General features: G+C 40.2%; 1 protein-coding gene across 2 annotated transcripts; it reads right to left on the bottom strand.

Annotated features, from left to right (window-relative positions):
• Positions 1-27,860, bottom strand: RYK (receptor like tyrosine kinase). Of its 2 annotated transcripts, none has more exons than XM_083741855.1 (15): positions 27,363-27,860; positions 18,742-18,863; positions 16,593-16,692; positions 14,473-14,607; positions 13,288-13,344; positions 12,253-12,397; positions 10,861-10,961; positions 9,033-9,158; positions 8,094-8,180; positions 6,877-6,946; positions 6,056-6,188; positions 4,898-5,007; positions 3,878-4,037; positions 2,985-3,121; positions 1-1,183 (listed from the first exon to the last, which is right to left on the bottom strand). In XM_083741855.1, exons 1-15 carry the CDS (start codon positions 27,559-27,561, stop codon positions 1,072-1,074), a joined length of 1,794 nt encoding a protein of 597 aa, XP_083597981.1. In that variant the 5' UTR covers positions 27,562-27,860; the 3' UTR covers positions 1-1,071. The 2 variants fall into 2 exon arrangements, with proteins under 2 accessions (XP_083597981.1, XP_083597980.1); XM_083741854.1 differs by having other exon boundaries at positions 9,033-9,167; positions 27,363-27,839.

The following is a 27,860-nucleotide window of genomic DNA, read 5'->3' as shown; positions in this document are numbered from 1 at the left end:
TCATAATATACAGATATTTTTACTCTTCAAATGCGGATTTACAAATATATTTATATATTTATATATTTAATTCCTTTTCAGGTCATAAAAAATCCTAAACACATAAACCAGTACCTTTTTAACAAGAAAAATCTGCATTCTATAGTCCGAGGTGAAAGGCTCCTAATTGAGGGCTGCTTTGGCACTTCTCTGAAGGCCTCTAGCACTTTTCTTTTTTTCCATAAAATTTATATACCGCTTGACTGCAGAAAAAACCCTCTAAGCGGTTTTAGCCTTGCAACACGAGGCTCCATTTTACTCTTGAGGTAAACTGGAAACAGTTTTGTAGAACTGTCTGTCACTTTTAAAAGGGGAATAATGCATCTTGGAGGTAAGCTCCCCCCCCCCCAAAAAAACCATTGTTTAAGAATGGGATTAAAACATAATAAAAAGGCCACTTGTGGTTCCAACCATATTGTGCTGTCGTCTTTTTAAAAAAAGCAATGGATACTTTTTTAAAAAAAAGGCTATTCCAACTACAAATCTGAACACCAAAACCAGTCAAGTCATTTTAAATAGTTTAAGCTGCAGCACACGTAAGTCTTTTTTGGGGTGTGGGGGAAGGAGGAATTCTTTTTGCCACTTTAGATTTTTACACAAATGCCCCCATACATCAGTTCAAGCACCTGTGAAATTAAGTTTGCCTCTTCTTTAACAGTGCCAAAAATTCATCCAATTCACATTCCAGTCTCTTATACTTACGTTTCAGGTTGGGAAATTAAAATGTCTGATTTCCACTTAAGTGACACGTAGAATAAAACCTAACCTTACAAAAAAACGCCAGACTGCTTTATTAAGGCACAGTGATTTTGGAAGAAGGCAATCTTCTAGTTAGTGTCTCTGCTTCACACATGGGCTCCCTGATCCTACTCGCATTATGTGAAAAATCCACTGAAATCAGTGAAGCCAACTTCCAAATAATGTGTTTTAGATCGACGTTATAGTGTATATAAATAGATGCAAACGCCACGTTTCACTGTTACATGGACACGGCGTCCCTTTCCAAGAAGAGCAGAGTGTGTATGCCTGGCATCAGACATAGGCTCCCAATGCTGCATGGAATTCAGTGAGGCACTGCACCAGCTGCTGGAATTTAGGTCTCTCCTCAGGGTCCAGTGCCCAGCAGCAAGCCATCACAGCAAATCTGGACGATAAAAAAAAGCAAACAAAGGTAAGTAAGCTTGACACAAGTGGTAAGCCCTTCGGCCACAGGTTTAATAATAGATTAATAGTTCCTTATTTATATGCCACCCATCTGACTGGGTTACCTGCAGCCACCCTGGGAAGCTTCCAACAAATTAACACACAGTAAGTAAAGGTATAGGGACGCAGGTGGCGCTGTGGGTTAAAGCCTCAGCGCCTAGGACTTGCCGATCGAGAGGTCGGTGGTTCGAATCCCTGCGGCGGGGTGCGCTCCCGCTGCTCGGTCCCAGCGCCTGCCAACCTAGCAGTTCGAAAGCACCTCCGGGTGCAAGTAGATAAATAGGGACCGCTTACCAGCGGGAAGGTAAACGGCGTTTCCGTGTGCGGCTCTGGCTCGCCAGAGCAGCGATGTCACGCTGGCCACGTGACCCGGAAGTGTCTCCGGACAGCGCTGGCCCCTGGCCTCTTAAGTGAGATGGGCGCACAACCCCAGAGTCTGTCAAGACTGGCCCGTACGGGCAGGGGTACCTTTACCTTTACCTTTAAGTAAAGGTATTAAAAGTGTGATATTTTCATTCCCTGCCACACACTTTAATGTGTAGTAAACATTGGATACCTTAGAAACATGGAAAGTATTTCACATTTTCACCTGGGTGAAAATTAGAAATCTACGGCAAGTGACATCTAGTGAAGATACTCCCCAGGTTAATGTCTCATAGCTGGTTACCCTTTTAAAGAACACAGCTTATCTTCTCTGTTCTTTTCAGATTTCTTTTCTTTTAAGTATTTGCAGTTTTTGTGAGATATTTAACATCCACTTTAAATTTATGTTTTTTGTTAGAAACTTCTTTATCAGCAGCTTATAGCAGACTAACTTTAGCACAGCCTTAAAAATGACTGCTTACCTCTGGAATACAGTGGGCAGAAACTGAACCTGGATAGGAATCTAATGACTAAGTTTTGCTTCAGTGCATAACAGGCTCAAAATTTAAGCCTCAAGTGGTCAGATTAGTATAGTTTTTGAGGGTTACTAAGTAAGAAACTATAATGATTTCTCAGAAGATATAGTGCTGCGTATATGCATGTATGCATGAATGGTTTTAGGAAATGTAAAATTACATGCAACTTCACAATCTTCCTTTTAAAAGCAGCCCTAACTCCTAACAGAGTAGTTCCAAGGAGTACGATAAAAAAGAACCCGAAACACCACTATTATCAGTATGAGTCAATTTAAGTGAGATTAACTGCTTATGTCCCCAAAAGAAGGAACCATGAAGTAGTGACAAAACACTTCAGCAATGAATGGAGGGATAGAACTTTATTCCATAGCAACAGAACAAGTGGAACAGGAACCACAGACTACTACAACATCAGCCACAGTAATCTGTATCACACATATAAGAAACAGGAAATATTCTCCACCTATTCAGTTGTTCCCCACATGGTCCTCACTGAGTCAAGAGTATGAGTTGCACTTTACTGCATGTATCTAATGTCATTCTTTTGATCGCTTTTGAGGACTTCACTAATCACACCATATTTCCCAGTCTTCAAGACGCAGAGGGATAAAAACGCCAACATACAGGCAGCTTCCCATTTATGAGCATCCATTTGACGTGTTACCACGCACACGCGCATTGTGCCGAACCCTACTATACCCAAATGAAGTCCAATTAATGTAGAATGTATAATGCTTTCAAACACAGCAGTTCTTATAAGTTTGCACCGACTAATCATAGACATTATTTTCCACCTACATACACAATCTTAAGAATTATTATGCAACTCTAACAGTCACTTACAATTCATCAGGACAGTTGATTGGCTGAGCTATCCTGTATCCATCTTTTAGATAGGCTGCCATCTCAAAGGGGTCGATATCTACATATGGGGTTTGTCCCAAAGTCATCAGTTCCCACAACGTTACTCCAAAAGACCACTGGAAAGAGTATCACATATAATAACTGGTTAGATTTTAGGAATGTTTCATATTTATTTCAAACAAGTATCAGTGTCTTGCAAATAAGGTGCTCAGTCCATCTTTTATTTCAAATAAAGCTTGAAAACAAACAACTGTAAATTGCTGTGGCGTAAAATGGCCTATCAGACCTACTAACAGTTACCAGAGATATTTGTGTTACTGCTTTTACTCAGGTATGAATCCAAAATACAAAACATGTGTGCTGCATGTCTCAATATGAATCGCACATATTTTTAAAGGATTCAATACTTGTGGTGTGTGTATTGTTTCCTATTATCATGCCACTAAACTCCAGTGGTCATACCAAGAGTAGGCCTACTGATTTCAATGGGTCTACCCTGGGTATGATCAACACTGGATATCACTCCCAGTTCTATTAGCCTCAAATTTCTTTTTCTATAATCTCCTCAACTTACCTTATTAAAACGAATACTAGGATATTCAGTGTGGGTTTGCTGTTTATCCAAGGGCTGCTTACCTAACAAGTAAGTTGTTCTGTATGAAGATTTTTACAACTCTCGTTGTTTTAATTTAAAAATATACGGGAGGAATTCTACATTGTGCAGTTGTTCAATCAAGGCAAGCATTTTGACTTGCAGGACAGAACGATTCCCACATCTCCTCTCCTCCCTTGCTGTTCTGGGGTTCTCCTGATGGCACTCAATAGTTAATTCCTGCAATATGTTTTTGTTCTACTACTGTATCTTAACTTACCACATCACTAGCGCCGGAAAACTCATTGTTAACCAAACTTTCAAGAGCCATCCACCGCACTGGCCTGTTTTCATTGTCTCCGAGGCAATGATAATCCATGGGAAATAGATCTCTGGACAGGGCATTGTCTGTAATCTTCACCTGAAGTGCATCATCAATGCTGTATATTAAAATACACACAGACAACCACTTAGATGGGTAAGTTAAGCTCTTTACAGTCATATGTTTGCAGCACTATCTAGGTGACAGTCAGGAAATGACAAGGCATTTTTAGACATACTCTAGCCTACTATGCCTAGTGCAAAAACAATTTGGAGTAAGACATGTATCAAGAACCTTGATGTCATTTTAAAGTATTTTTTTATTTTTAAATAAAAACCTAACAAACTGTATATTGGTAGCGTGATACCTTCCTATTTCATTGCTCCATTTGTCGGTCAAAATATAGAATGACAGCATGTGCAGGAATGTAGCCTATTGCCAACCATAAACTACTACAAATTCTTAACAAATGATGGACGGATGCCCAAAAGTGGTACTGCATAAAGGCAACTGTGAACCTTAGCTTTCCCTATTAAGACAACCAAATGCTAAGAATCAAAGCACCCCCTATCTACAATATCTCAAGCATAGTTTCTGTTTCTTGTCACATTATATTGAGAGAAAACATTTGGAGCTGGCTTTTTATGGAATAATGGCAAGCAAAGACAACAATTCATTTGCATAAGCAACCTAAAACAACATGGTCATATTTTCCACAAATATGGTAGATGCTGGCCAATACCTACTAAGTTCTTCTAGTGCTGCGGTACCTCATACTTTGATTTCTGGTGCTCTCTGTGGGCATCTCTTTATTATGCTGCACCTTAAACATAAAACTAGCTGTGCCAGACAGGTGCAGCTATCAGCTTGCAATGGGAAAGAGTGACTTGTACAGTGAATGGACAGAAGACCCGTTAGAGGAGTATTTTACATTGCCCCCAACTGAGTGTCTTTAGCCCTTTAAACTTCGGTACTTACACACAATTTCTAGCAGCCAGGTCTTTGTGAATGACCTCTCTTCGGGACAAGTAGCTCATTCCACAGGCAATCTGAATAGCCATATGTACAAGATCTTGTTGTGAAATTGCCTATAGAAATAGAGATTAGAATTATAAACCTCCTTGAAATGTAAAGGTGGAGCTAATTTAAAAAAAAATAAATATGCTTGAATAAAAATTCCTAGCTTAGTCATTATTTGCTATCTGTCCAAAGTACAAGCTTTTCTAATTTTCACTGAAAAACTGAGATCCAAAGAGGGTGTCCTTCCGATAAAATGAAAACTGCTGGTGCTTGTCCCAAAACTCAGGGACACCATATCTAATTTGCTTTCATAGTGGCAAAAACCAGAGTTAACAAACTTTCTGTTGCATTTCCTGCTACCACTTCTGTGAGAAGGGAGAACAGAATCCTTTGTGTGCTAGGTGCAAGTCACTGTGATCTGCTCAGTTCTAGCTTTCACAAGGCACAGGAGTCTAATTATATGCACCGGGCACATAATTCAGCATCCTGAGATGCAGGAATATGTTAACAAGCACATACTGTGAAGCTCTTCCTGCTAGATGACATCTACTGTGTCACAAGCCTCTTGTGATGGAATTAGTTTGTACAACATATGCTGGTGGCCCTCTGGAGAACAATGTGGCCCCTGAAAACACAAATGTTGGCTTTCCTAATCTGGGAAGCAGAAGAGATTAAGGTAATTTTGAGAAGCTGCCCTAGCAGGACTGGGAATATTAGGATTACACCTGCTGTTTCAGCCTTCCCCTTGTTATTACACTACTTTCCTATGTTTGTATTTAAGAAGCAACATGTATTTAAGCAGAGAATGAAACATTAAAGCAAATTGTTTTAAAATATTGTTATCATGTCTGTTTCCTACGGCTCTACTGATGCTTTCACTGACCTGGTGTCCTCTGGGTGTTCTGGACTGGAACTCCCATGAGCCTTGCGCTGAGGTCGATGGGACTGCAGTCCAACACTTCTGGAGGGCACCAGATTGGCAAAGGCCGTTCTACTGAATGAGTTTTTCATACCTATGAATCCCTTGGAAATTCACCATGATCTCGACAGTTTGAATTTTAATTAAATCTAAATTGGTGGCCAACTATTTTATATTCTAGATTAGCCACTTCTTACCTGAGGATTGTTAGCTTCTACCAGTTTGCACTGTCGCAAAAACAACTTGAGATTCCCCCAGTTCATATAAGGCAACAGTACCATTGGTTTTTCTCCTTCCTCTATACAAACGTGAGTAATGGGGAGCAGATTTCTGAAAGAAATATAGTTCTGGTTGGTTCTGGTGGTGGTGGGGATTCCATTAGCTGTTCAACCAACAGCCCCACAATTGTACAGTGGACCCTTGGGTTACGTTACCTTCGGGTAACGCAACTTTCGGGTTGTGAACGCGGCAAACACGGTAGTGTATACTTCCAGGTATTGCCGTGCGCACATGCGCAGAAGTGCTCTATCACACTGTGCGCATGCACAGAATCGGCGCGTCTAGATGTGGACTTTTTGGGGTAAATACAGACCCCCGGAACGAATTAAGTTTGTGTCCGGAATGTCCACTGTACTGCACAATTACCACCATGTATCCCATTTCCTTGATTTATAATTTAGGAAAATGTATACCCCTTTTTTTAAGTATAAACACTGCTTGCAATCATAGCCAAATAGCTTTTCGCAATTGCATTATGGGCCAAATTCGTCATTTGAGAATTCTTGAATGAAGCATATGCGAAGTACACTTCAATTCCAGTCACCTTCAAGTTTGCACTCTGCCTGACTGAAGATGGCTCGAATGAAGACTAAAACTGAAGTCTAGTGTTTTTGCAGAATAATTAATAATTAATAACTGTTTTCAATAGACTGTTGTGAAACTAAACTTTAGATGATAAGCCATCAAATTCCCAAAGACAAATGAAAACAACTTTGCTTTCATTTTGAAGAGCACTAACCTGTGATGGAGACCTCTGAGTTTACAGCTTTCTGTTAACATCATTGTCACTTGAACTTCTGAGGCCTGATCTAAAAAGCCAAAAGCTTGTTAGAACAAATTTGCGTAGGCAAAAAAACCCAAAACCCAAAACAAAACAAAACCAGCAGCTAACAGACAGACACACATAAAATTCAAAATCCTCAAATAGCAAAATCACATACTAAGATATTAAACATTATTGATGAACAAGATCCAGACCAAGTTAATTGCCTTAAAAATCCTATTGAAATCAATGGGATTTAAATTAGACTTTGTGAACTATTTTCAATAGGACTTAAGCATGAGTCACATAGCTTAAGATGAAATTGACAAAATGTTGCCGTCAGTCCCTTTTAAGAGATTGTGGGGAGAGATCACAGAGAGGAACATATGAAGCTGCCTTAGAACAACGATCCACCTAGCTCACAAACTTCGTTATGGCCAGTAGTACCTCTCCAAGGCCTTTCCCTCAGCCTTGATACCCCAAATCTTTTAAAGAGATGCCAGAATCTGGACTTGGGAACTTGTGTTCTGCCACTGTCTGTGGTCACTAAATCTTTATAATAAACTTATTAAGGCAGTGTCTTGCCTTCCTTGTCCTTCCACAAAACGTCTGAGGGGACTGAGATGAGGGGCCATGAGATGAATGCTTCATGTGAAAAAGGACCAGTGAATTCTGGCAATCAGCTGAACATTGAAAATAGTTCACTCATTTTTAGATGCTGGGACCTGTAACGTCCTCTCAACTCGGGGCTATGAGCTTCACATTCCACACTAGACAAAAATTAGCTAGTGCTACGGTCCCTCTTTACTTACCATTCAGGCCTTTTTTCTTTCCTGTGTCCCCTTTTATCTCCCAAGCTGCAGACCTAACCTACTAGACTATGGAGTAGTCTTCCCTAAACCATATATTTCCCCAAGGCTCAATGGAAGCCAGCCGTCTCCCAAGTATGCACTAGCTCACCAAACCAGCCCCTCTCTACTTCTTAGGGGGTCTCCATGTTTGGTTCAAAATACATACCTGAAATATACACACCCAATTCAATAAACTGAAGCCAGAGGCAGAAAAATTACTGTTGGAATTCTGCAATTGTGGAAGAGGTTTTGCCCCAACATTCATTTTTCAATACATCTAAGAAATAACTATTTTGCAGAAGCAATGACTATCCTGTAATCTGCCTAATGCTGAAAGCCTACCTTTTACTGTTTTTACAAACATCTGCTTTTCTTTAGTAGGGTCTTTTTCTTCTATTAGCATTCCATGGAAAATTCGACCAAATGTGCCTGAGGATGAGAGCAATGAATGAAGAAAATTAGGTCAACAGAAATTTGTATACACATTCAATAAATCAACAGTGAAGGGAAATCAAGGTTAGCAGTGGACTCTCCTCTTGTGAAACTTCACATCCATCCATGGCCTCTTTGTTCAGCATTTCATCAACCTTTTCGTAGTTGGCACTTGAACCATTATTTGCCGATCTAATTTAGAGTTCAAAGGGAGATTGCCAACATAAGCAATAGAAGTTTTAACATTTTCGTGAAACCCTCTTTTGCTAACATTGTGGATTAGTAAGATTACCTGCAAAAAATTAGCTCATATATTAGTAGAGAAACTGATCAAACCTTAAAAAATATGCTAGTTTACAAGACTGACCAGAAGATTAGGAAAAAATAAAACGAGGCCCTGTTTTCCCCAGTTTAGTTTCATTAAACACCTTACCAAGATTTTAGAACAGTAAGATATATCATCAGAAATGTTTTGAGATATATTTGCCCAATTCAATTTCCCCATAATATTCCCTATACCCAGGATAAGCAGCAATGAACATGGTATGCTTTTCAAAAACAGTATGGATAAAATCATTATGTACAAAACATAATCCTACACATCTAACCTCTTAAAAATGGAATTGCACACTTATCAGACACATTAGCCTAGATTAGAAATAATGGCTGAACCATTGTTAGACATCATTGTTAGAAACATGCCCATTTTTTTGCTGGCTATCCACCCTACTTATAACTACCACCCGTCATTTGAGGTATCAACAATCCACAGAAAAGGCAAAGAAAAATGAAAATCATATCATCTGATTGATTGCAGATTGACACATATGAGGAACTGTTTACTCGTACCTTCTTGAAGAACGTCTTTTAATGTTATCCTCTCTCTGGAGATTGCTATGTCCTTTACTTTAGCCTTTGCCTCCATCAACGTTACACTTTTAAGGTCATTCTTCTCTATTCGTAAAGTAGGATAACCTGAGGAGCCAGCAGATCCAAACAATACCAATATAAATACCAAATGTAAATAGGAGTATTCATCATTATCTAGAGATGAAAGTAACATGCAGGAAAAGAAACCTATTGCCCTGGATAGTACCTTTAAAGTATTTAATGTTTTGCCACAGAATGCAATAAGAATAAAGATCTTCTGGTTAATTACTGAGTACCATACACATTACAAGATTGAAACAAACAAGAAAGCAAACACATTGCCCTCTTCTGGGCTTTAGAAGACATTGCTATATGCAAAGTGAATCCTGTGTTTATAATTTTTAAAAAATTGGTAAAGCATCTCAAAATTATTTTGGTTTCTAGTAAGAAATGTTCCAATGCCTTTCACAAGGACTTTTGTTTATGTAGACTGGGCAAAGCTTTATGCAGCTGGTCAATCTGGAACATTCATAGCAGCAAACTGAGAGGTCTCTTCAGCAGGAGGAAAGGTTACATAAATGAAATAAACTCTCCTGCCCCAATTCTTCCCAATGTCTCAAAGAGCTGCAGTTGCAGAGACTGATCCTTTACTTCCAAGAACTGGTATTCTATTCTAGTCTAATGGGCTCAGACGATCTAGACACTCATAGATATTACTGTTTTTTGAAACCTCCTTGAGGTTTTTTAGAATCAAACATTATCCTAATTGTATGAAATTGCTAGGGCATTGTCCTTTCAAACAGTTTCTGATCTAGCACATCTTAATGGTTACCTTGCTGCCCCATAATAGAGAAGTGTCAAAGAGAAACTACTAACAGCAGTGCAGTCTATGGAACTGTTGCACCAAGAACAGTAGCACAGAATATTTGGCCCCACTGTCTGGGGATGATGGAGGCTATAGCCCAACACCATCTGGAGACCCACAAACAGAACACAAGTGAAACAGTAACCTTCCCATCTGTGATTCCCTGCAATTGGCATTGCATAATGCAATTAGGTTAGAACACAGCCAAATCCACTGATAAGAAAATTACTTACACAAGCAGTGATGATGGATGCTATCATTCAACTCACTTTGGGAACATTTGTAGTATTGTGCTACATTCTGGGAACCTCTTGAAATTGTGGGGTGGGCACCCAGAGTGTAATGGGACAGGAAACATTTCTTTCCCCCCTATGCCGGAACCCACATCATTCAGGGGGATCTTGAAGGAATATGGGTGGGGGCAGCAAATTGTCCTTCATGAGCTTACTGAAGTTAACTTATTTTAGGATCCAAGTCAATTGATTCAACCAATTTAAAAGTATGGTGAAAATTAATAATTATGCATATACCGAGAAACGTTTGAACACATGGCACACAGTCATCATCCTACCCATACACATTAATTGTTTTGCCAGCAGTCTGAAAATAAGTGCAGGCTGAGATCTAGCAATGAAACAGACACTCCAGGCAGAGCTACATGCACTTGGCATAAGCATGTCATCCCTGTGTTAGCTCCTTCAGGGGGATTGAACATTTATATAGGAGAATCAGGGAGGAGCCTTTGAAGAAAGTCAGGGTTCTCTATGGGTTGAGAATCCCGTTTCTCATACAATGTGCAGTACTGTGATCTTATAGCCCAGAGATACAAAGGTCACTAGGATGCCAACTCTAGACTTTTCACACATCTCTTAGATCACTATGACTAACACTCACACATAGAAAGTTGAGGTGTGTGGGTATCTGTATTAGATTAACACTTACTAGTAATTGGTGTTGCATTGTTTGGAGTGTCAGCTCTCAGGTACTGTGTTGTTTGCGTTGAGGGCTGAGATAAGCCTTGAGAACTACTGCTGTCACTAATGCTGTTTTGGAAAAGAAAACACAATCATTTTCTAATTTTCAACCACTTAACTTTTGCTGAGGCTAAGATACCATTTCAGTTGTGCAGTTAAAAAAGATTAACAAAACCAGACTTCTCCAAAACTCAACTTGAATATAGCAAAAATGTCAAAAGCTTGTAATACTTTAAATGAATATCAGAACATGAAAAGGCAATCAAATAGCATTTTGATTAATAACGTTTTCAATCAAATCAACCGTAATTTAAGCAATTACACCTTTAACTATTGCAAATCTTGCCAAAAAGGAAGACAAAATCTGTAGCGTTGTGGGGAAAGTCCAAACTTTTAAGTTTGTAGATTGAGTTCTGATGTGTTATAGGTTTCAAATACATTAGAGCTGATGTAAGGGAAACTATATTGTGCCTAGCATTTTTCCAGAGTTTAGCTGGTGATATGTACAACGGAAGTCAGAATGTTCTTGTTGATGTCCCCAACAGAGAAAAGGGGTTGGACTGTGCTTATATAGCACTTACGGGGGGAGGGGGGACACCTCTATTGAGTATTTGCACCTGTCTTTGTAAATTGACTATGACCACAATAAAGAAATGCATCCATTTTTTAAAAAAGGAGTAACAGCCACACATTTTAAAACATATTTTCAAGTATTTTTCAGTGTTGTTAAAGGGTTCCTCCCCCCACCAATAAATCACCCCTTGCTCCAAGAATCTTCACTTTCAGTCCAACTGTTAGGGATGTGCAGATTGTAAGTAAGGAAATGAAGCTTAAGAATATTATTTAAATGGAGAGAATCTAGGGGTGGGAGAATCCCAAGAACTATCAGCATTCCTTAACCAGTGCTATTTGGAACCTATTACGATTAATCTTAACTCTATTTCACAGAATATGCCAGTCCCTTAGAGCAGCCCCACTAGCTTAAGCTCAACACCCATGTAGCTAGCAGCCTGTTTTCACAGAGGCCAGCCAGATGGCTATGTGAAGTCCACAAACAGGAGGACATGAATGCAATAGTACTCTCCCACTTGTGTTCCCCTGCAACTGCTATTCAGAGACATGCTGTCTTTGAAACCTGAGGCAGTATTAAGCCAACATGGCTAGCAGCCTGATAACTTAGTAAGTCTTGTATTGCATTATCTGGGAACATTGAAAGATAAGTTATATACTGCACTGACATTAAGTTCTAAATGTCAACTCTGCCAAAGCCTAGGAGCTACCTTTAGTGCATCAAGAAGTCCATATAACATCTCAAACATGAAAACTGGAAAGAAAATTGAAGTCCGTGTTTTTTCTTTACCTGTCTTCCAATTCTATTCTCTTCATACTGTGAAGATGCAAAACAGCTAGTATTATTGCTACCAGGAATATGACTGCACAGCAAACTCCTACACTGATATAAAACACACGCGTAGAAGTGGTGGGAGCTGCATTTACAGGATCAACTGAAATGGAAGAGCAAAGCATTACTGCAACAAAATGGATATAACATTTGCCAGCTTCAGCTAAGTTCACATACAAATGAATAAGTAACATGTTTATTTTTATTTTCCTATTATACTGTAGTATATAATTTAAGCTTATGGTGAAGGAAAAAAGTGACTTCCAAGATTAGTTTTAGAAGTCTAAATATAAAATATTGAAAACAGTCACTAAGAGATGCCTAGAAAAACTAAACATCATATCCTTTAGATACAAAACCTCTACATTAAAGTCTTCTCTAAGCCTTGTTTTCCTTGAAGTACAAAAAGAGAAGAGTCTGATGAGTACCAAGGACAGAGAGATACCCTCCACTACAAAGAACTCAGCTAATTATGCTAATAACTCAACATGACAAAATTATGAAATTGCTTCCACCAAAAGGCCAATGGAGTTTTTGTAATATAATATCTTCACTACCAAGTTGCCTTCTCTCTATTTACTGTTGACAGGAATTCAATTCATATACCAAAATATGCAGCCATGTAACATGCAAATTCAAAAATACATTACGTAAAAAGGCTGATAGTGAAACTAATCTCTTACAGATCTGCTTGGTGGAGTACCTGGTTTACAACATGATAATCAATAAAAAGCATGAAATACAAAAATGCAAAAGTACAAGCTGATGGGGATTTATACTTTTTAATTTCCATTAATGAACAAAAAGTTTGACTCTTAAAAAATCTGACCAATTTTCCTTATCTAACAGCAGAAAGGGAAGAAATGTGTTTGAATTATGTAGACTGGTAATTTTAAAAGAAAATGACAAAGATCCTCAACTTCTCCTGCATGCTGCATATGAATAATGCTTTCAGGTATCTTCCATTTAAAAATATGAAACACATTTACTTACAAATAGCTTTACTGCTATTTTTGTCCAATACTGGTGGTTTTACTTCTAGCTCAGGTTCTAAAGACAAAAGAGATAAAAAGAGACATTTGATATCACTTTGAAATTTACTTTTCATACCAAGACAATGAACAGAAGAACACTTTATTCCATCTTCTATCAATACTAAGTAAAAAAAATATCTATCAAGATCTGGCAAACCCAAGAATTCAATGTAGTTCACCTACTATAAAGAGGAAGTAACATACCACATAGTAACACCAACCACAAGATTTCAGTAGCATAGAGACTGGTCCTTTTACTTGCCTTGATACAATGCTAACTGCCAATGGTTGACCCTTGTTTAAACATGTGCCCATGAAAGAACATAAGCTGAACTTTCAGATGTAAAACCCAAGAACAGAACGGGGGTAGATTTAGCACATGGGATACATTTGTATTTCATCCTTTGTGTTTCATGGGATTACAATATTTAACTTTCAAACTTTCCTGTAATCATTGCAACTACTCATTCCCATGAGTAGATGCTATCGAGAAGAAATTTATTTACCGTATTTCAAATCCACCTTGCAACCCAAACTTTCTCAGGACATGTAAATGTAGCCAATTATGTTAACCCTTCCCTAGGTCTCCACCTTTCTAGAGGTCTGAAGCATATTGGTTATAGGTAGCTTCTGTTTCCAGACGTGCGTCTTGGTTTAAATATTGATTTCCTGCATTCCCAATGTTAGTAATGATCCTTTCTGGTTAACAATACCCCTTTTACTGAGATACTGCTGCAAAGTTTTAGTACTGGTAAGCAAAGCCCTAAAATCACCTGCTCCCCTTAAAGGCCAGACCCTGTACCAAGATTGCCTGGGCATGGTAAATTTACTGATGTTTGGCTGAAGTGTAGCAAGGAGAGCCTTCTTGGTGGTGGCATCTCAGCTTTGGAATTGCCTTCCCTCTGAAATACAACTGGCACACACATTGTTGGAAGCTTGACACCATGTAGAGCCTTGGTTATTTGTCCAGACCTCTGCAGAAATGTATTGCTCCTACACACTTGCTTTCTCTGGTGTTGGGTGGGAAGGGAAAGAATAGGAAAAGGGTGGTGGTGGGGGGACTCTAGCTGTGTGCAATGCTAGTGAAAAAACTTACAAAGCTGTATTGCCCCTTTAATATGAACAGTGAATAAAAATGTCTTACTTTTGTAGCACATTTTCCTTCGTTTGAAATTTAAGACTGTGATATTTTTGGAAGCATTAACGGTCATGTTGAGCTGCATTAGTACCGTAACATCAGAGTCTAATCTGCCTGTGCAAGAGAGTTCCACCCGAAACACTGTAAATAGAAAAGCCACATACATAAATGTTTTTAAAAGATAAAATGAAAAACCACACATTTTAAATCAGCAGTGCAAAACTGCCTTAACTCCTGAGTATTTTTAATTCCTTTGTTACAGCTTTTTAAAAAAATTTAAGGCATTTATACCTTTAGCCAAAAATGCTTTCAGGTAACTTTTAAAGCTAATTTTAAAAACTGACACGATTTCTTGATTCCTCCTTTCATGTTCCTTAAGAAAGTTAAGAAAAGCCCTGCTAGATGAGACCAAAGTCCTTTCTAGTCTGGTATCCTGGTTCTCACAGTGGCTAACCAGATGCCTGTGAGAGGCCACAAGCAGGACATGAGTGCAACAGCCTTCACTCACTCTTGCTTTCTAGTGGCTGCTATTCAGCCGCTGCCACTAACATTAACACTGATATTGGAGACAGTATATAACCAGCAGAATTAGGAGCTATTGACAGTTGTATTTTCCATGAATTTGGCTTGAATTTAGACAAACTGCACTTCGGCCAAACAAACTATGATTTATATTCAAATCATCCTTTTCTCTAAACCCTTCTTTTCAAATTACCGTATTTTTTGCTCTATAAACCACAAGACGCATCTAGTTTTTGGAGGAGGAAAACAAGAAAAAAAATATTTTGAATCTCAGAAGCCAGAACAGCAAGAGGGATTGCTGCGCAGTGAAAGCAGCAATCCCTCTTGCTGTTCTGGCTTCTGTGATAGTTGCGCAACCTGAATTCGCTCCATAAGACGTACACACATTTCCCCTTACTTTTTAGGAGGGAAAAAGTGAGTCTTATAGAGCAAAAAATACGGTAATTTTATTTTACAAAATAGTGATGATATACAGACCACCTTCAATGTATGAATATGTAAATGCCTCCCAACACACAGGTATAACACATCGACTTTATAAACATTGTATTCATAAAACTAGAAATTTCAAAATTGGCACATGGACAATAACTTACCTATCCACATAAAACACTGAATTCTTTTCAAAGATTAAGAAACCAAGATTTGAAACTTGACAATGGCTTATATAGGGTTTCAACTAACATACTCAAAGCAGACCCACTAAAATCAATGAAGTTACTTTAGTCTACTCATTTCAGTAGGTCAACTTCAAGTATAATTAGCTTATTTTTATTTCCCCCCAAACAGCTTAATACTTAAAATCTCTAAGCAAATCTCAAAAATACAGACTTGAAAACAGATAAGAGAAATCTTGGAAAAACAGGGTCCAGTTTTACAAGTCAGAGAAAGACGTACATTTTTACAACACATCTGAAAAAACTGATGGGATGGTGCTTCACATACAGTAGACCCTTGGGTTACATTACCTTTGGGTAATGTAACTTTCAGGTTGCGAACGCAGCAAACCCGCCTCTAGATGTGGACTTTTTGAGGTACGCACGGACCCCTGGAACAAATTAAGTTTGTATCCGGAGGGTCCACTGTATTTCAGAAGGAAGGGCATTCCACGGTGCATGTGCAATGGGTGGAGGAAATGTCCATTTTGGGGTCACCGCCTTGTGATATTCTGTAGGGTTTGGTGCTACAAGTAAAATTTCCCCACAGAATCAAAGTGATCTTACAGTCCTATACTTGGGTGGGCGGTCCATTAAGTAAACCTGGACCTGAGTTGTCCAGGGATTTATATTAATTTTATTACAGACTTTACATTCCTTCTTCCAAGGGTCATATGCTAATAGCAGACCCTGAGCACACCCTAGTGTGCTGGCAGCAGGGCAACTGGCAGCCAGGGCAATTCCCTCAGCATGTGAGTAATATCTGCACACCCAGGTACTTCACTCCACAACTGGGTCACAGTGCTCTGCACCAGCTGCAGTGTGCAGATCAATCCCAAAGGAAAAACCACATGAAGCACAATACAGTAGTTCAACCGTGAATCATGGCAGTGAAGGTATCCCCATCAGCACATAGCATTACAGTTTGTGTAATGAAAGACTACTTACCTGATAAAGTACGAGGGACTTCTCCTTGTTCAGAAATATTTGCTTGTGGCATATCCATAGCCAACAGATTATCAACCTGAAATCCCAGTTTATATTCAATCTGTAATGGGGTGCAGAACAAGCCAAAAAGAAAATGTGCTCAATAAAAGGGTATGTATTTGCACTGATTTCTACTTGAGATAAATTAAGAACCAAATTATCAGAAGCATGTTGCTAAGTGTCCAACAAAAATGAACAAGGTAAATTCAGAGCATGAAATCAGACAATGCCTTAATCTACATGCATCTCAACGAAGCAATTATTAGGGGGAAGGGTAGAATCTGGATCAAAACCAGAAAAAGAATCGACTATATGGAAATGGCTGAAATGACTGGCAGAATCCAAGATCAGGGAGAAGAGTTGGTGGAAGAAGATTGGAGGAAATTTAAAATTTATTTACAGAAGCATTGTAAAATGTATGAATGTTGATGACATTAAAATAATATGAAGGGGTTCTGGTGACAAGAGAAATCTGAGTTTATAAAATTGGGAGGTAAAATATTTAAGGGTAAAGTAGTAGGGTTTGAATTTGCTGAACTACCGGTAATTGTCAAACTGGGATACAAAAAAGGGAGGCGAGAGGAAGTCAGGAAAGTAAGTGAATCAAAGATAAGAATTTAAAAAGAGGGATTTTTCTTTTTTCTTTTTGTGTATTCTCGAAGTTGTTGTTTTTTGTTGTTGTATGTGCATCTTTTTTCTTTTCTTTTGTATGTTGTTATCTTTAAAAAAACTTAATAAAATATTATTTAAAAAAACCCCAGAAAAAGAGATCTGTAAGCAGAACAGATACTAAACCATAACAAGATGTGGAGATGACCAATACAAAGTGATAGGCGGGAATCACTTTCTGCCAGAAAAACACATTTCCATTCACCCCCAGAGATCTACGCAAAGACCTAGTTTTCGATACTGCCAGAACATTTAATATTTCAGCTTTATTAAGCTGGATGCCAAAATATCACTGTTTGAATTATATTTAAATATTCAAACCAAAAGCCAGCTATCCTTTTAACTGTCAAACAACTTTTCTGACTCATGTGTGTACTGATACCATTTAATACGTGTTGTATGGTTTCCAATCCTGAACTCGAGGCAAAATTATGGTTTACAGATATCTGCATTGGGCAAACTATAGCTACTGAGAAACAGAGAGGGAGGGACTCTTACGTATTTAAAGATGAAGTAGCACACAAGCCTAAAGCTCATTCATGAAAACCAAACTGTGTTTAGGACAAGTCATTTGAATCAAGCCTATGAAATGAAGAGAAAAGTCTTCTCACACACTACACTTCTTAAGTGCAATCCTAGTGTATGTCTAATAAGAAATAAATCCCACTGTGTTCAATAATACTTTCTCCTTAGTAAGTATACACTGGGGTTTTATGGGTGCAATGGAGTTTACTTCCAGATGGACAATATTTAAGAATGGGGTGGTGATCATGGACACACGCTGCACATTCTGCACAAGTTCATGGACTTTTGCTTCCTCCCCCCAGCTCCATGCTTGAAGCTGAAGAGGGGGCGGACAGAATCCATGAAACTGCTCCAGGCAGCAAAGGGTCTCAAAACCCCACCACATCTGCTACAGACAAAGCTGCAGTGTGTTATACCAGCTGTAGCACACCTTACACATGTAGCTTCAGTCTTAGGTTACCCACCCTGGTTAAGCCCTCCAGTGCCACACAATGAATAAAGGTAAAGGTAAAGGTACCCCTGCCCATACGGGCCAGTCTTGCCAGACTCTGGGGTTGTGCGCCCATCTCACTCAAGAGGCCAGGGGCCAGCGCTGTCCGAAGACACTTCCGGGTCACGTGGCCAGCGTGACATTGATGCTCTGGTGAGCCAGAGCTGCACACGGAAACGCCGTTTACCTTCCCGCTAGAAAGCGGTCCCTATTTATCTACTTGCACCCGAGGGTGCTTTCGAACTGCTAGGTTGGCAGGCGCTGGGACCGAGCAACAGGAGCGCACCCCGCTGCGGGGATTCGAACCGCCGACCTTTCGATCGGCAAGCCCTAGGCGCTGAGGCTTTTACCCACAGCGCCACCCGCGTCCCACACAATGAATACTGTTGCTTAATTCATCCACATAAAATAATAGTTGGTGCTTACCTTGGCCTTGGAATGCCAACTGAAATGGAGGCTGTTAGTCTCACTTGGTACCAGCAGATTAAAGGACAAAGCGTAGTGATTGATAAGGTCATTTCTCACATAATAAAGTTCTGCATCAATACCTAAAACATGTTTAAAACAAAGAGGGGGATGGAAATGAAGATAAAAGCTAAGCTACAGCCACAGGCAATTTAGTAAACAAGAAATAAATATTACTTGTTTAAGAGGAAGAAAACCAACATTTAGTGCCAGTTAAGCCAGTTTGACCTAATTTACCTTCAACATTTAAAGAAATGTTTAAAATCAACTACAGTTTCTCTCTCACCCACCCATCCACCCACCTCCTTCTCTACTCCTTAATGGGGGAGGAAACAAGCCAGAGCCTGGTTTGTTGTGGCATGGGAGCACTCTGAGCAATAAGCCTAGAATAAACCTTTACTATAAACTATGTATTAATACAGCATGCAAACCAGGCTTTGGAATTGATAAAATCTCAGGTAGAATAGATTCATGAGTCCTTAGCATCAATGGAAACTTTCCTCCTATTGTGTATAGCTGGTGCAGTCTCCTCCAACCCCACATCAGTTCCAATCAGGACCACAGCAGGAGCAAAGGACTAAAGCATCCCTCTTCCCCACAGTTCTGATGAGGCTAAGGGGTATGTGTCAATGTTTGCTTGTAGTTGTTGTGTTAAAAAGCTGCTATGAAATATGTAACTAGGGGCTAAGTCATGTCTAGTATGGAAAAAGTATGGAAGGAGATAAGGAAAACACTACAAAAAATTATAAATGTCTAAGGAAACATGTACACAGACTCTCTGATCAACTGCAGACAAAACAACAGAATAATAATTGAATAACTTATTTAACTGGCATAAAGAAAAACTTTTCTGGAATCAACTAAACAAATCTACTTTAAAACTCTTCTGACTTGCAGACCCCATTAAGCAAGCTCATATATAGAAAGCTTAAGGCTCAAGGATCTAGTTTCTTGTTACTGGATCTTACCTAACTTAAAGCAAACCACATGACAAGGCCTGCCTTTTTTTTTCTTTGCTTTAGATTTTAAGAGGAAACACTGTTTTGCACAGGCAAACCCTAAATCACATTAACATATATATTTGTTCTCCACACTTGGACATAAACCAGAGAGAATAAATTAAATCAAGCATAGAACAAGAAGGTAGGCTTATGCCATACCACAGAAATACAAGGTCATTCTTTAAAGATTTTAACATAACACATTATGAAGCAGACAAGGAGAGGCAGGGATTTCATTCTTAGAATGAAGGATGCTGAGGAACCCTTGTATTCATTACAAAACTGGATCATGTCACTCTAGAAGTCTTAACAAAACCGTGGCTTTTTCAAGGGGCTCTTGCATAAAAGAGCTTTAAATCTTTGCAGTTTTAGAAAATACAAAAAGCTCTCCTCAATTAGCATGGGAAAGTGATTTTTGTTTATTTAAGAGGGGCTCTTGTGAGAACTTCCCCCTTGAGGAGCAAGACAGACAAACAATAGGTGGGTTTCATTTTCTAAACGTTCAACAGTTTGAATTACTAGAAGCAATTCTAGTATTATCTTCATCTTTGTAGCTCATGTTCATTGTGTCTCCTGTAAATTAAAACAATTTCTATGTGCCAGTTTACCTTTCTTTTTAGAAAGTGGGTAGCTTTTTAAAAGTTAGGAATGCTTTATCAGAAATTTAAGCTATCATCCATAATCATTCAAATGGGACTTTTGTAAGAAAGCCTTTGTATGTGGACTTGGAAACATGCAATACAAGTTTTCCTCTTAACCAAGTGTGCACAAAATCACATTTATTACATTAATCACCTTCCTTTGACTTACATATTCTGCTACAATTCACATCTTACCAACAACCATGCATAGCAAGAGCTAATATCCACTGAATGACCTACAGGAACTGGCATGATCCAGTTCACAATTCTATTCAGTCTCATGGAGCAGAAGATATTTCCAACTTCTATTTAGCAATCCAGTTCATGTGTGCATCTTATGGTATGAGAAGGTGGAAACTGCACAAATATGTCCCTTTCCTCTCTCACTTGATGCTGTGCAAGGCCAGCAGCCAACTGATTTCTCAGTTTTGTTTCCTTGGGGCTTACATCATCATGAAAATTTATGCTGCTCCCAACCAATTGATTTTGTTTGAGCTTCACCAAGTTTCGTAGTTGAGACATAAATGTAACAAGAGATTTGAGAACTTCTGGCACAAACTAAGAAGAAACAAAACAAATATAAATTCTCATGGATACTACTGAACACACAAAACATAGGAACAAAAATCCTAATGTAGCTAAAATTCATGCCTTCAGTTGCCGCAGTAGTGCCAAAGGGACCCTTCAGAATGTCTTTGTTTCTCTTCCCATTCACTACAATGCAATTCATGACTGAATAAATTTGTTTACTATGAGGTATTAGGGCAGGGTTGTTAATTGTGCCCGCTGCAACAAATCACGCTAAATAGAAGACATTCTACATCATTTAGGCTGTGCACCATACATTTAAAGCAGATTTCTCATCTCCAAAGAATCTTGGGAACTGTAGTTTACCTTGAAGACAGTTGCAATTCTCAGCCACCTTCACTACAGTTCCCAGGATTCTTTTTTGGGGGGAGGGAGATTAAAGTTTGAATGTATGTTATGTACACAGCCTTTCACAGCTAATTAAAGGAAGCTAAGGAAGAGATCCTGGATCTAAGAACTTGATAACTCTGACTAATTTCATGTTGCTTTTTGCATCTTTCAAAAACAGGCAAGCAGATATCAAATTGTCTTATACCTGTATTATGCTGCCCCTATCTTTGCTCTTCTTTTGCACATCTAAGTCACATTGCCTATGGGCACGTTTGACCAAAATGTTTACTGCATTTCTGATACATAATGTCAATGAATCCAACATGGGGAATTGACTTCCATAAATCATGCCCCGCCCCCTGCAATCAAGAGACAGAGCTAACACATGTACTTCACTTTTCCAAGCAATCCGAATAAAAGTCAAGGAGAATTAATCGGAATCATTAAAAACACAGAGCTGAAAGAGGAAGTGAGAAAGTGCACCTCTTACAACTTCCTTCTTCAGCTCTATGTACTTTTTCAAGAGAGAAAAAGGGGGCAGTGATGGGGTAGGATTAGAGGCTTCATGGGAATCAAATGGATCTCAAGGACACTACTGTGAACACAAGCATCATGCTAGTTTTTGCTGGGCTATGTAGCTAGAATTGTACAGGCACCATCTATCTGAAGGCAAAGCATAACAAATTAGTTTCAAATTTTAAAATCCATTATTAATTACAAAGACAACCACTGGACATCTCATAATCAATCAGTTATTCTTCAAATTTCGGTAATTACTAATCAGACTCAAGACAAGGCTTCTCCAACTTAGTGCCCTCCAGCTGTACTGGCTTCCCATTCCCATCAGCCCCATAAAGCATGTTAAGGGATGATGAGAACTGTAGTCCAAAAGATTAGAGGGCACCAGGTTGGGGAATGCTACTCTAGGCACTTTAGTGGTTGAACAAGGTCACCAAGAATGCAAAGGGACCTAGAGACCTCTGCATCTACTACAGTCATTCAGGAGTAGATTCCCACCCCTATAGTGTCATCCACAGGTCCAGAAGAATATGAACCACTTACTGAAAATACACACTAGACACTGCATCCTGTAGGCACCATCACATAGGTAACTGAGCACACAAAAGGTTTTAGAGCCTTGGGGAAGGCCTTAATCACTTAAGAGTCCCTTCTGGAGTCCTGACTTTAAAATCCAATGACTGTGTCTGAGAACTCTAAAATTTGGTACCAACTCTAAAAGCAATTGTCCACATTATATAAAACATACTCAAAAACAGCACACTGCACTAAAATTTATGAACCATGAAGGGGGAGAGAAATCACGACAGTGTAATAAACCATCAGCACTGAATTAGTAAAATGATATATTTTATTAGACTACTGAGTGTTTAGAAATATAGTAAACATTCATCCTTTCAAAATTCTTTAGGCATGAATATTCAGAGCAAAAGTACAATAAAGATCTAAAGTTCTTTCAGGTCCTGGTGTGTCATTGCTCATCCCATGACAACAAATACTGCCAAAGATTCATTCTGCTGCATCAACATACTTTTACATCTAGAGTTGGTAAGCATATTTCAAATTTGTGGGCATCAGAATGAAGTTCTGGCCAGCATTAATTTTCTTCATGCCCTAACAATTTGGCCTCTGGAATTTATCCAGGCACTCTAATCTGCACAAAATGATCTTTATCTAAGCTTGAGTTCCACTCTGCCTCGTGATCCCAGATGGATATAGGCTGCCTCATCAAGAGCAACGGGAACCGTGAAACACATCTGTATCAGCTGTACATGCACAGCTCCTTTGTACAACTGGAAAACATATTCAGCCATTTTAGCATCTGTCTCTACCATCTCAGACTTAGATATTTAATAAGCTGGAGCATCCTCAAAGAAGATACAGACAGTCAACTTAACGAAGTAAGCTCCTTCCTCAAGGTTGTTTTGCCTTCAGTAATTGATCTTTTCTCCCTGAGCACTATGTTAAAGGACAGTTTTCAGCTAAAAAATAATTGTTCTGCAATATATCACACAACTCCAGGCAGATATATTCAAGTAGGACCATACAACTGATGAGATGGTGACATACAAGTAATCTAAAAAGGTTAAGTATTCAAAAGATTTTAAAAACACCTCAGCCTTATACACTAAAAGCTGCAAGTCTTTCAATGTGCAGTATCTTCATATTTTGTTAAGAGAAGCACTTAATTCAAATTAACAGCCATATCCAGATATCAGATCAAAATAGAACAATAAATTTAGATAGTACGTAAGTACTTTATTCAGCAGCTCAAACTTAATGGAAAATGAGACACCTAACAAGCACTGGCTCTCTTCACACATTAGAATGCTAAACCATTGTTTGGTGCTACACCAACAAATATTCTGTTCCCTCCCACACCAATTCAATAAATTAGTCTCTCAACAACTGCAGCACCCTGAAATGCCTTTCCACAGGAGAGGCAGGAATGTGACGTGCAGGTGACTGCCATGGGTTAAGAGAATGGCTGAAAATCAGGCTGAAACAGCACAGTTGAGTGGGCATTTGGATACAATTTATCAGGCAGAGATAGAGATGTGTACATATGCTAGAGCTTTTCTGAGTTTCCCTCCCAGCTTTTGCCCCCCAAAATGCTTTTGAAAAGAGCATTTTCTAAGCTGTTTGGGTATTCAGTAATGAAAGCTGCTGAAAGGGAAGCTTCAAGTACTCCAGAAACAACTTTCAGTACCTGTGCATAAATCATTAGATACTGTACCTATCTTTAATTAAAACTTTGCAGTACATTATTACCAGAAGACTCCCCAATACCATCTGAGCGGTAAGTTGCAATGTATCAACTAAGAGATAGGATGGCTTTGAAAATGTTAGGTGAAGAGAGGCTACAACAAGTATAGCAAGAATTATAAAGAAAACAGGCCTTTTCACTTTCTGTTTTATAATTTCTCTGTGATACAATATTCTCTGCACAAGTCCCCAGGAAAGCAGTTACAGCTGAAGTAAATAGCATAGATATGCAACAGGAACAGGCAACTGGTGTTGTACAGGCAGAAGTACTACTGACATGCCTGGACTCCCCCAAGATATTTTTAGAATCTTAAAGGTTCTGGTTTTGTAACGATTTCCGTCATCCTTGTTCCATAGCTAAGTTTGAAAAAGTGAAGACAACTATGTTACTAGGATTACGAAGGTGTGACTAAAGGAGGTCTTGTAATAATCTTAAGTGACCTACCAGAGAAAATAATGTCCTGCAACCATTGTTTGATAGCTTTAAAAGAGAGACGTCATGAACTTTTGGAATTGCCACATCAGTCTAACTGGGAAGTTCTGAAGTGCCTTGTGTACACCTACACAAGACTGGAGTGGATTTACACCACTGGATAGCTCAGTTGGTCAGAGCATGGTACTGATAATGCCACAGTCACAGTTTCCCACATGGGACAACTGCATATTCCTGCATTGCAAGAGGTTGGCAGTGTTTCCCAACCTTGGGCCTCCAGATGTTTTTGGCCTACAACTCCCATCATCCCTAGCTAGCAAGACCAGTGGTCAGGGATGATGGGAATTGTAGTTCAAAAACAGCTGGAGGCCCAAGGTTGGGAAACACTGGACTAGAGGATCCTTTCAGTCATTTCTAACTCTATGATTCTATGAAGAATATTTTATCCATTCACAACTGTGAAAACTTTCCCACAAGACATTGTGTGTCCCTAGTCCCAATCCAACGAGAAGTGGCGTAGCATGGGGGGTGCAGGGGGGGGCCGGCCGCACCGGGCGCAACATCTGGGGGTTAGGGGGCACAAATCCACGGGTTAGGGGGCGCAAATTACTTGCCTTGCCCCAGGTGCCGACAACCCACGCTACACCACTGCCAACGAGTCTAAGATACAGTGGTGCCTCGCAAGACAAAAAGAATCTGTTCTGCGAGTCTCTTCGTCTAGCGGTTTTTTCATCTTGCACAGCAAGCCCATTGACGGATTAGCGCTATTAGCAGCTTTTAGCGGCTTATCAGCTTAGCGGCTTAGAAAAAGGGGGGGGGCAACCCGTAGGAACTCGCAAGACATTTTCGTCTTGCAAAGCAAGCCCATAGGAAATTCGTTTTGCGAAGCACCTCCAAAACGGAAAACTCTTTCGTCTAGCGAGTTTTCCGTCTTGTGAGGCATTCGTCTTGTGGGGCACCACTGTATATACAACCCTATCAAGTAGAACTGCTAGGCAAACATACAGGAACACATTGTAACACCCCTTTTTCTGCAGTTATACTGTACTCATCCTACAAAATTTAACATGAATCTGTCTTCTGTCAGTTTCTTATTTAATCACGCTTAGCACCTTCCTCCACATAAGTGATTCTTTACTTCCATGACATCCTGGTCAAACCTATTCTCAGGCCCCCTTGAAACTATAGAAAGCCTCTGTGATCTCAGACAAATTACCTAGTTTAAGGCAGCATCAGGAGAGCAAGCCAGCACATCTAAAGATAAGCATCTGGCTAAAAACTAAATGTTGTTAATAATATAAATTTCCAAGCTATGAAAATAGACTTGTACAGAGAACACTGTTATACTGTAGCAAATTTATAAACAAAATGTGAAAAACTGTTTCTTTCTTTGACAGAACTAAAATCACCTACATCAAACTACCTTTATTTATTGGCAAATTTCAGTTTTGAAGATTGCTTACTTTAATTATCATTTCTCCCCATCCCAACATCTAGTCAACAAGAGACTCAAATATATGCAGTTATCTAGGCACCTGTGGCAAGTAAGCATTTCAATGAGAAAGCCAGAAAGTTATATTTTAATTTTTGTAATGTAGAAGAGACAGGGGGAGGAACATTAATGTATAGATGAAGAAATGAGTTAATAATTATTATTTTGAGCTGGCAACTTTTGCAGACATATTTGCAGGACTGCTTACTCCTGAGTAAAATATGTCTTTGTAAGTGTCTGAATATTCATTACTGCATGTACAAATCAACAGCTTCAATAATTGGTATCTGGATTTACAACGTACCATTCAAATGTTTTCAAATTCATTTTTAAAAAATACATATTAGAATAAATTGATGTGTTATGGCGCGTAAACTTTTATTTCTGTGACTTGTGTTTTAGACTGAGATTTCACAAATTTATTGTATTCCATTAACAAGGCTTAAGCAGGACTAGGGTGACAAAATGAAGGACATCACTGACCCTTCCATCCAAAAACACATTTACTTAAGAATTTCAGTGTTGTTCACTTTGGAGTGTAGGCAAAATTTGCCATATTTTGGTATATTTCATAAAGCAGTCAATATGCTAGGACCAAGCTAAACAAATTAACATAAGGTATAAAGTGTTTACCCAGTCAAGTCTTAAGGATTTAGCATCTCACAGCATGAACTTCTAGAGCACAGCTGTATAAAATAAAATTGTGCATGCACTGTACAAGCAGTACCACAAACCAACCCTTGTAGCACGTAAAAGGGCTTGAGTCTGAACTGAGTGCGACCGTCCCTATTTGCAAAACACACCCACCCGCCAAGGAAAGTATGTTGCTGCTGCTGGCCTTGGTTCTAGGCTTCTCCCGCTCCCTCCTCCTTCACCATGAAGTGGTTTGGGTGGCTTTTTGGGTGGAGAATGTCAGCGCCTCACCCAGGCAGTTGCAAAGCGCGGATTTGGGAATTTGCACCGTGAAGCACATTTGAAGCCATTAGGTCCCCCCCTTCTCCCTCCCCCAGCCACGTATTTTGTTTCCACCCCGAAACCCAAACCCAGCCCCCTCTCATAAAGCCCTGGCAAGCAGGCGAGTCGCTGAGCGGCATTAGCAGAGCAAGGCCGTACAAGGAACGAAGGCAGGACCAGCCGGGGAGAGGCGGGGAAGGGGGTGCCTGGCCAGACGCCCCCCACCCCCCGCCGCACGGCCCTCCCGGGACCCCCCTCCCCTCCCGGAGGAAGCCGAGCCTGGAGGGAGACACCGCGGGGCCCCTCCCCCCTCGCAGGCCGGCGCGCACGCGGAGAGGCAGCCGCCGCCCCTCACTCACCGATGAGGCGCCGCACCTCCTCCTGGCTCATGTAGACGCTCAGGCCGGGCCCGGGAAGGGGCGCCTCGACGGACCCCCCCGGGGCCTCGGAGGCCGCCGCCGCCGCCGACAGCAGGAGGAGGAGGAAGGGGCGGAGGCGGCAGGGCTGCCTCGCCTCAGCCGCGCCGCAGCTTCCATCCCCCCGGCCACCCCGCACCATCGCTCGCTTCCCGGCTCCCTCGGCGGGGCGGGGAGGGAACCCGGCGCCCCTCCCCACCCGCGAGCCCCTCACACTCGGCGGCGGCCGCTCATGCTCCGGCCGCGGCGCGCGCCCGCGCTCTCAGGGCCGGGAGTCATGGAGCAGCCTCTTTTCTTTTCCCTTCTCTCTCTCTCTCTCTCTCTTTTTCCCTTCGTGCGCGCGCGCGCACCCCCCCCCTTTTCCGCCCGCCCCTCCGGCGGAGCCGAGTCAGGAGAGCGAGCGAGCGAGCGAGGCCTATCCTCCCTAGTCTAGTGCGCGTG

This window comes from Podarcis gaigeae (genome assembly GCF_964106915.1).
Source record: "Podarcis gaigeae genome assembly, chromosome: 5".
NCBI classification, from domain to species: Eukaryota; Metazoa; Chordata; class Lepidosauria; order Squamata; family Lacertidae; genus Podarcis; species Podarcis gaigeae.
Note: the sequence above shows the minus strand (reverse complement) of the source record. Positions and strands in the feature narration are given on the sequence as shown.

What these genes read in the sequence shown, in the direction of transcription:
- RYK (XM_083741854.1), bottom strand. Translation starts at nt 27,561, where the DNA reads ATGGTGCGGGGTGGCCGGGGGGATGGAAGCTGCGGCGCGGCTGAGGCG. An exon ending in AGTCCCTCGTACTTTATCAG is followed by an intron (nt 14,608 to 16,592) that starts GTAAGTAGTCTT and finishes TTCTATTTACAG; the next exon opens with TGTTTCGGGTGGAACTCTCT. An exon ending in AAAAGACGTTCTTCAAGAAG is followed by an intron (nt 8,181 to 9,032) that starts GTACGAGTAAAC and finishes TCTCATCCTCAG; the next exon opens with GCACATTTGGTCGAATTTTC.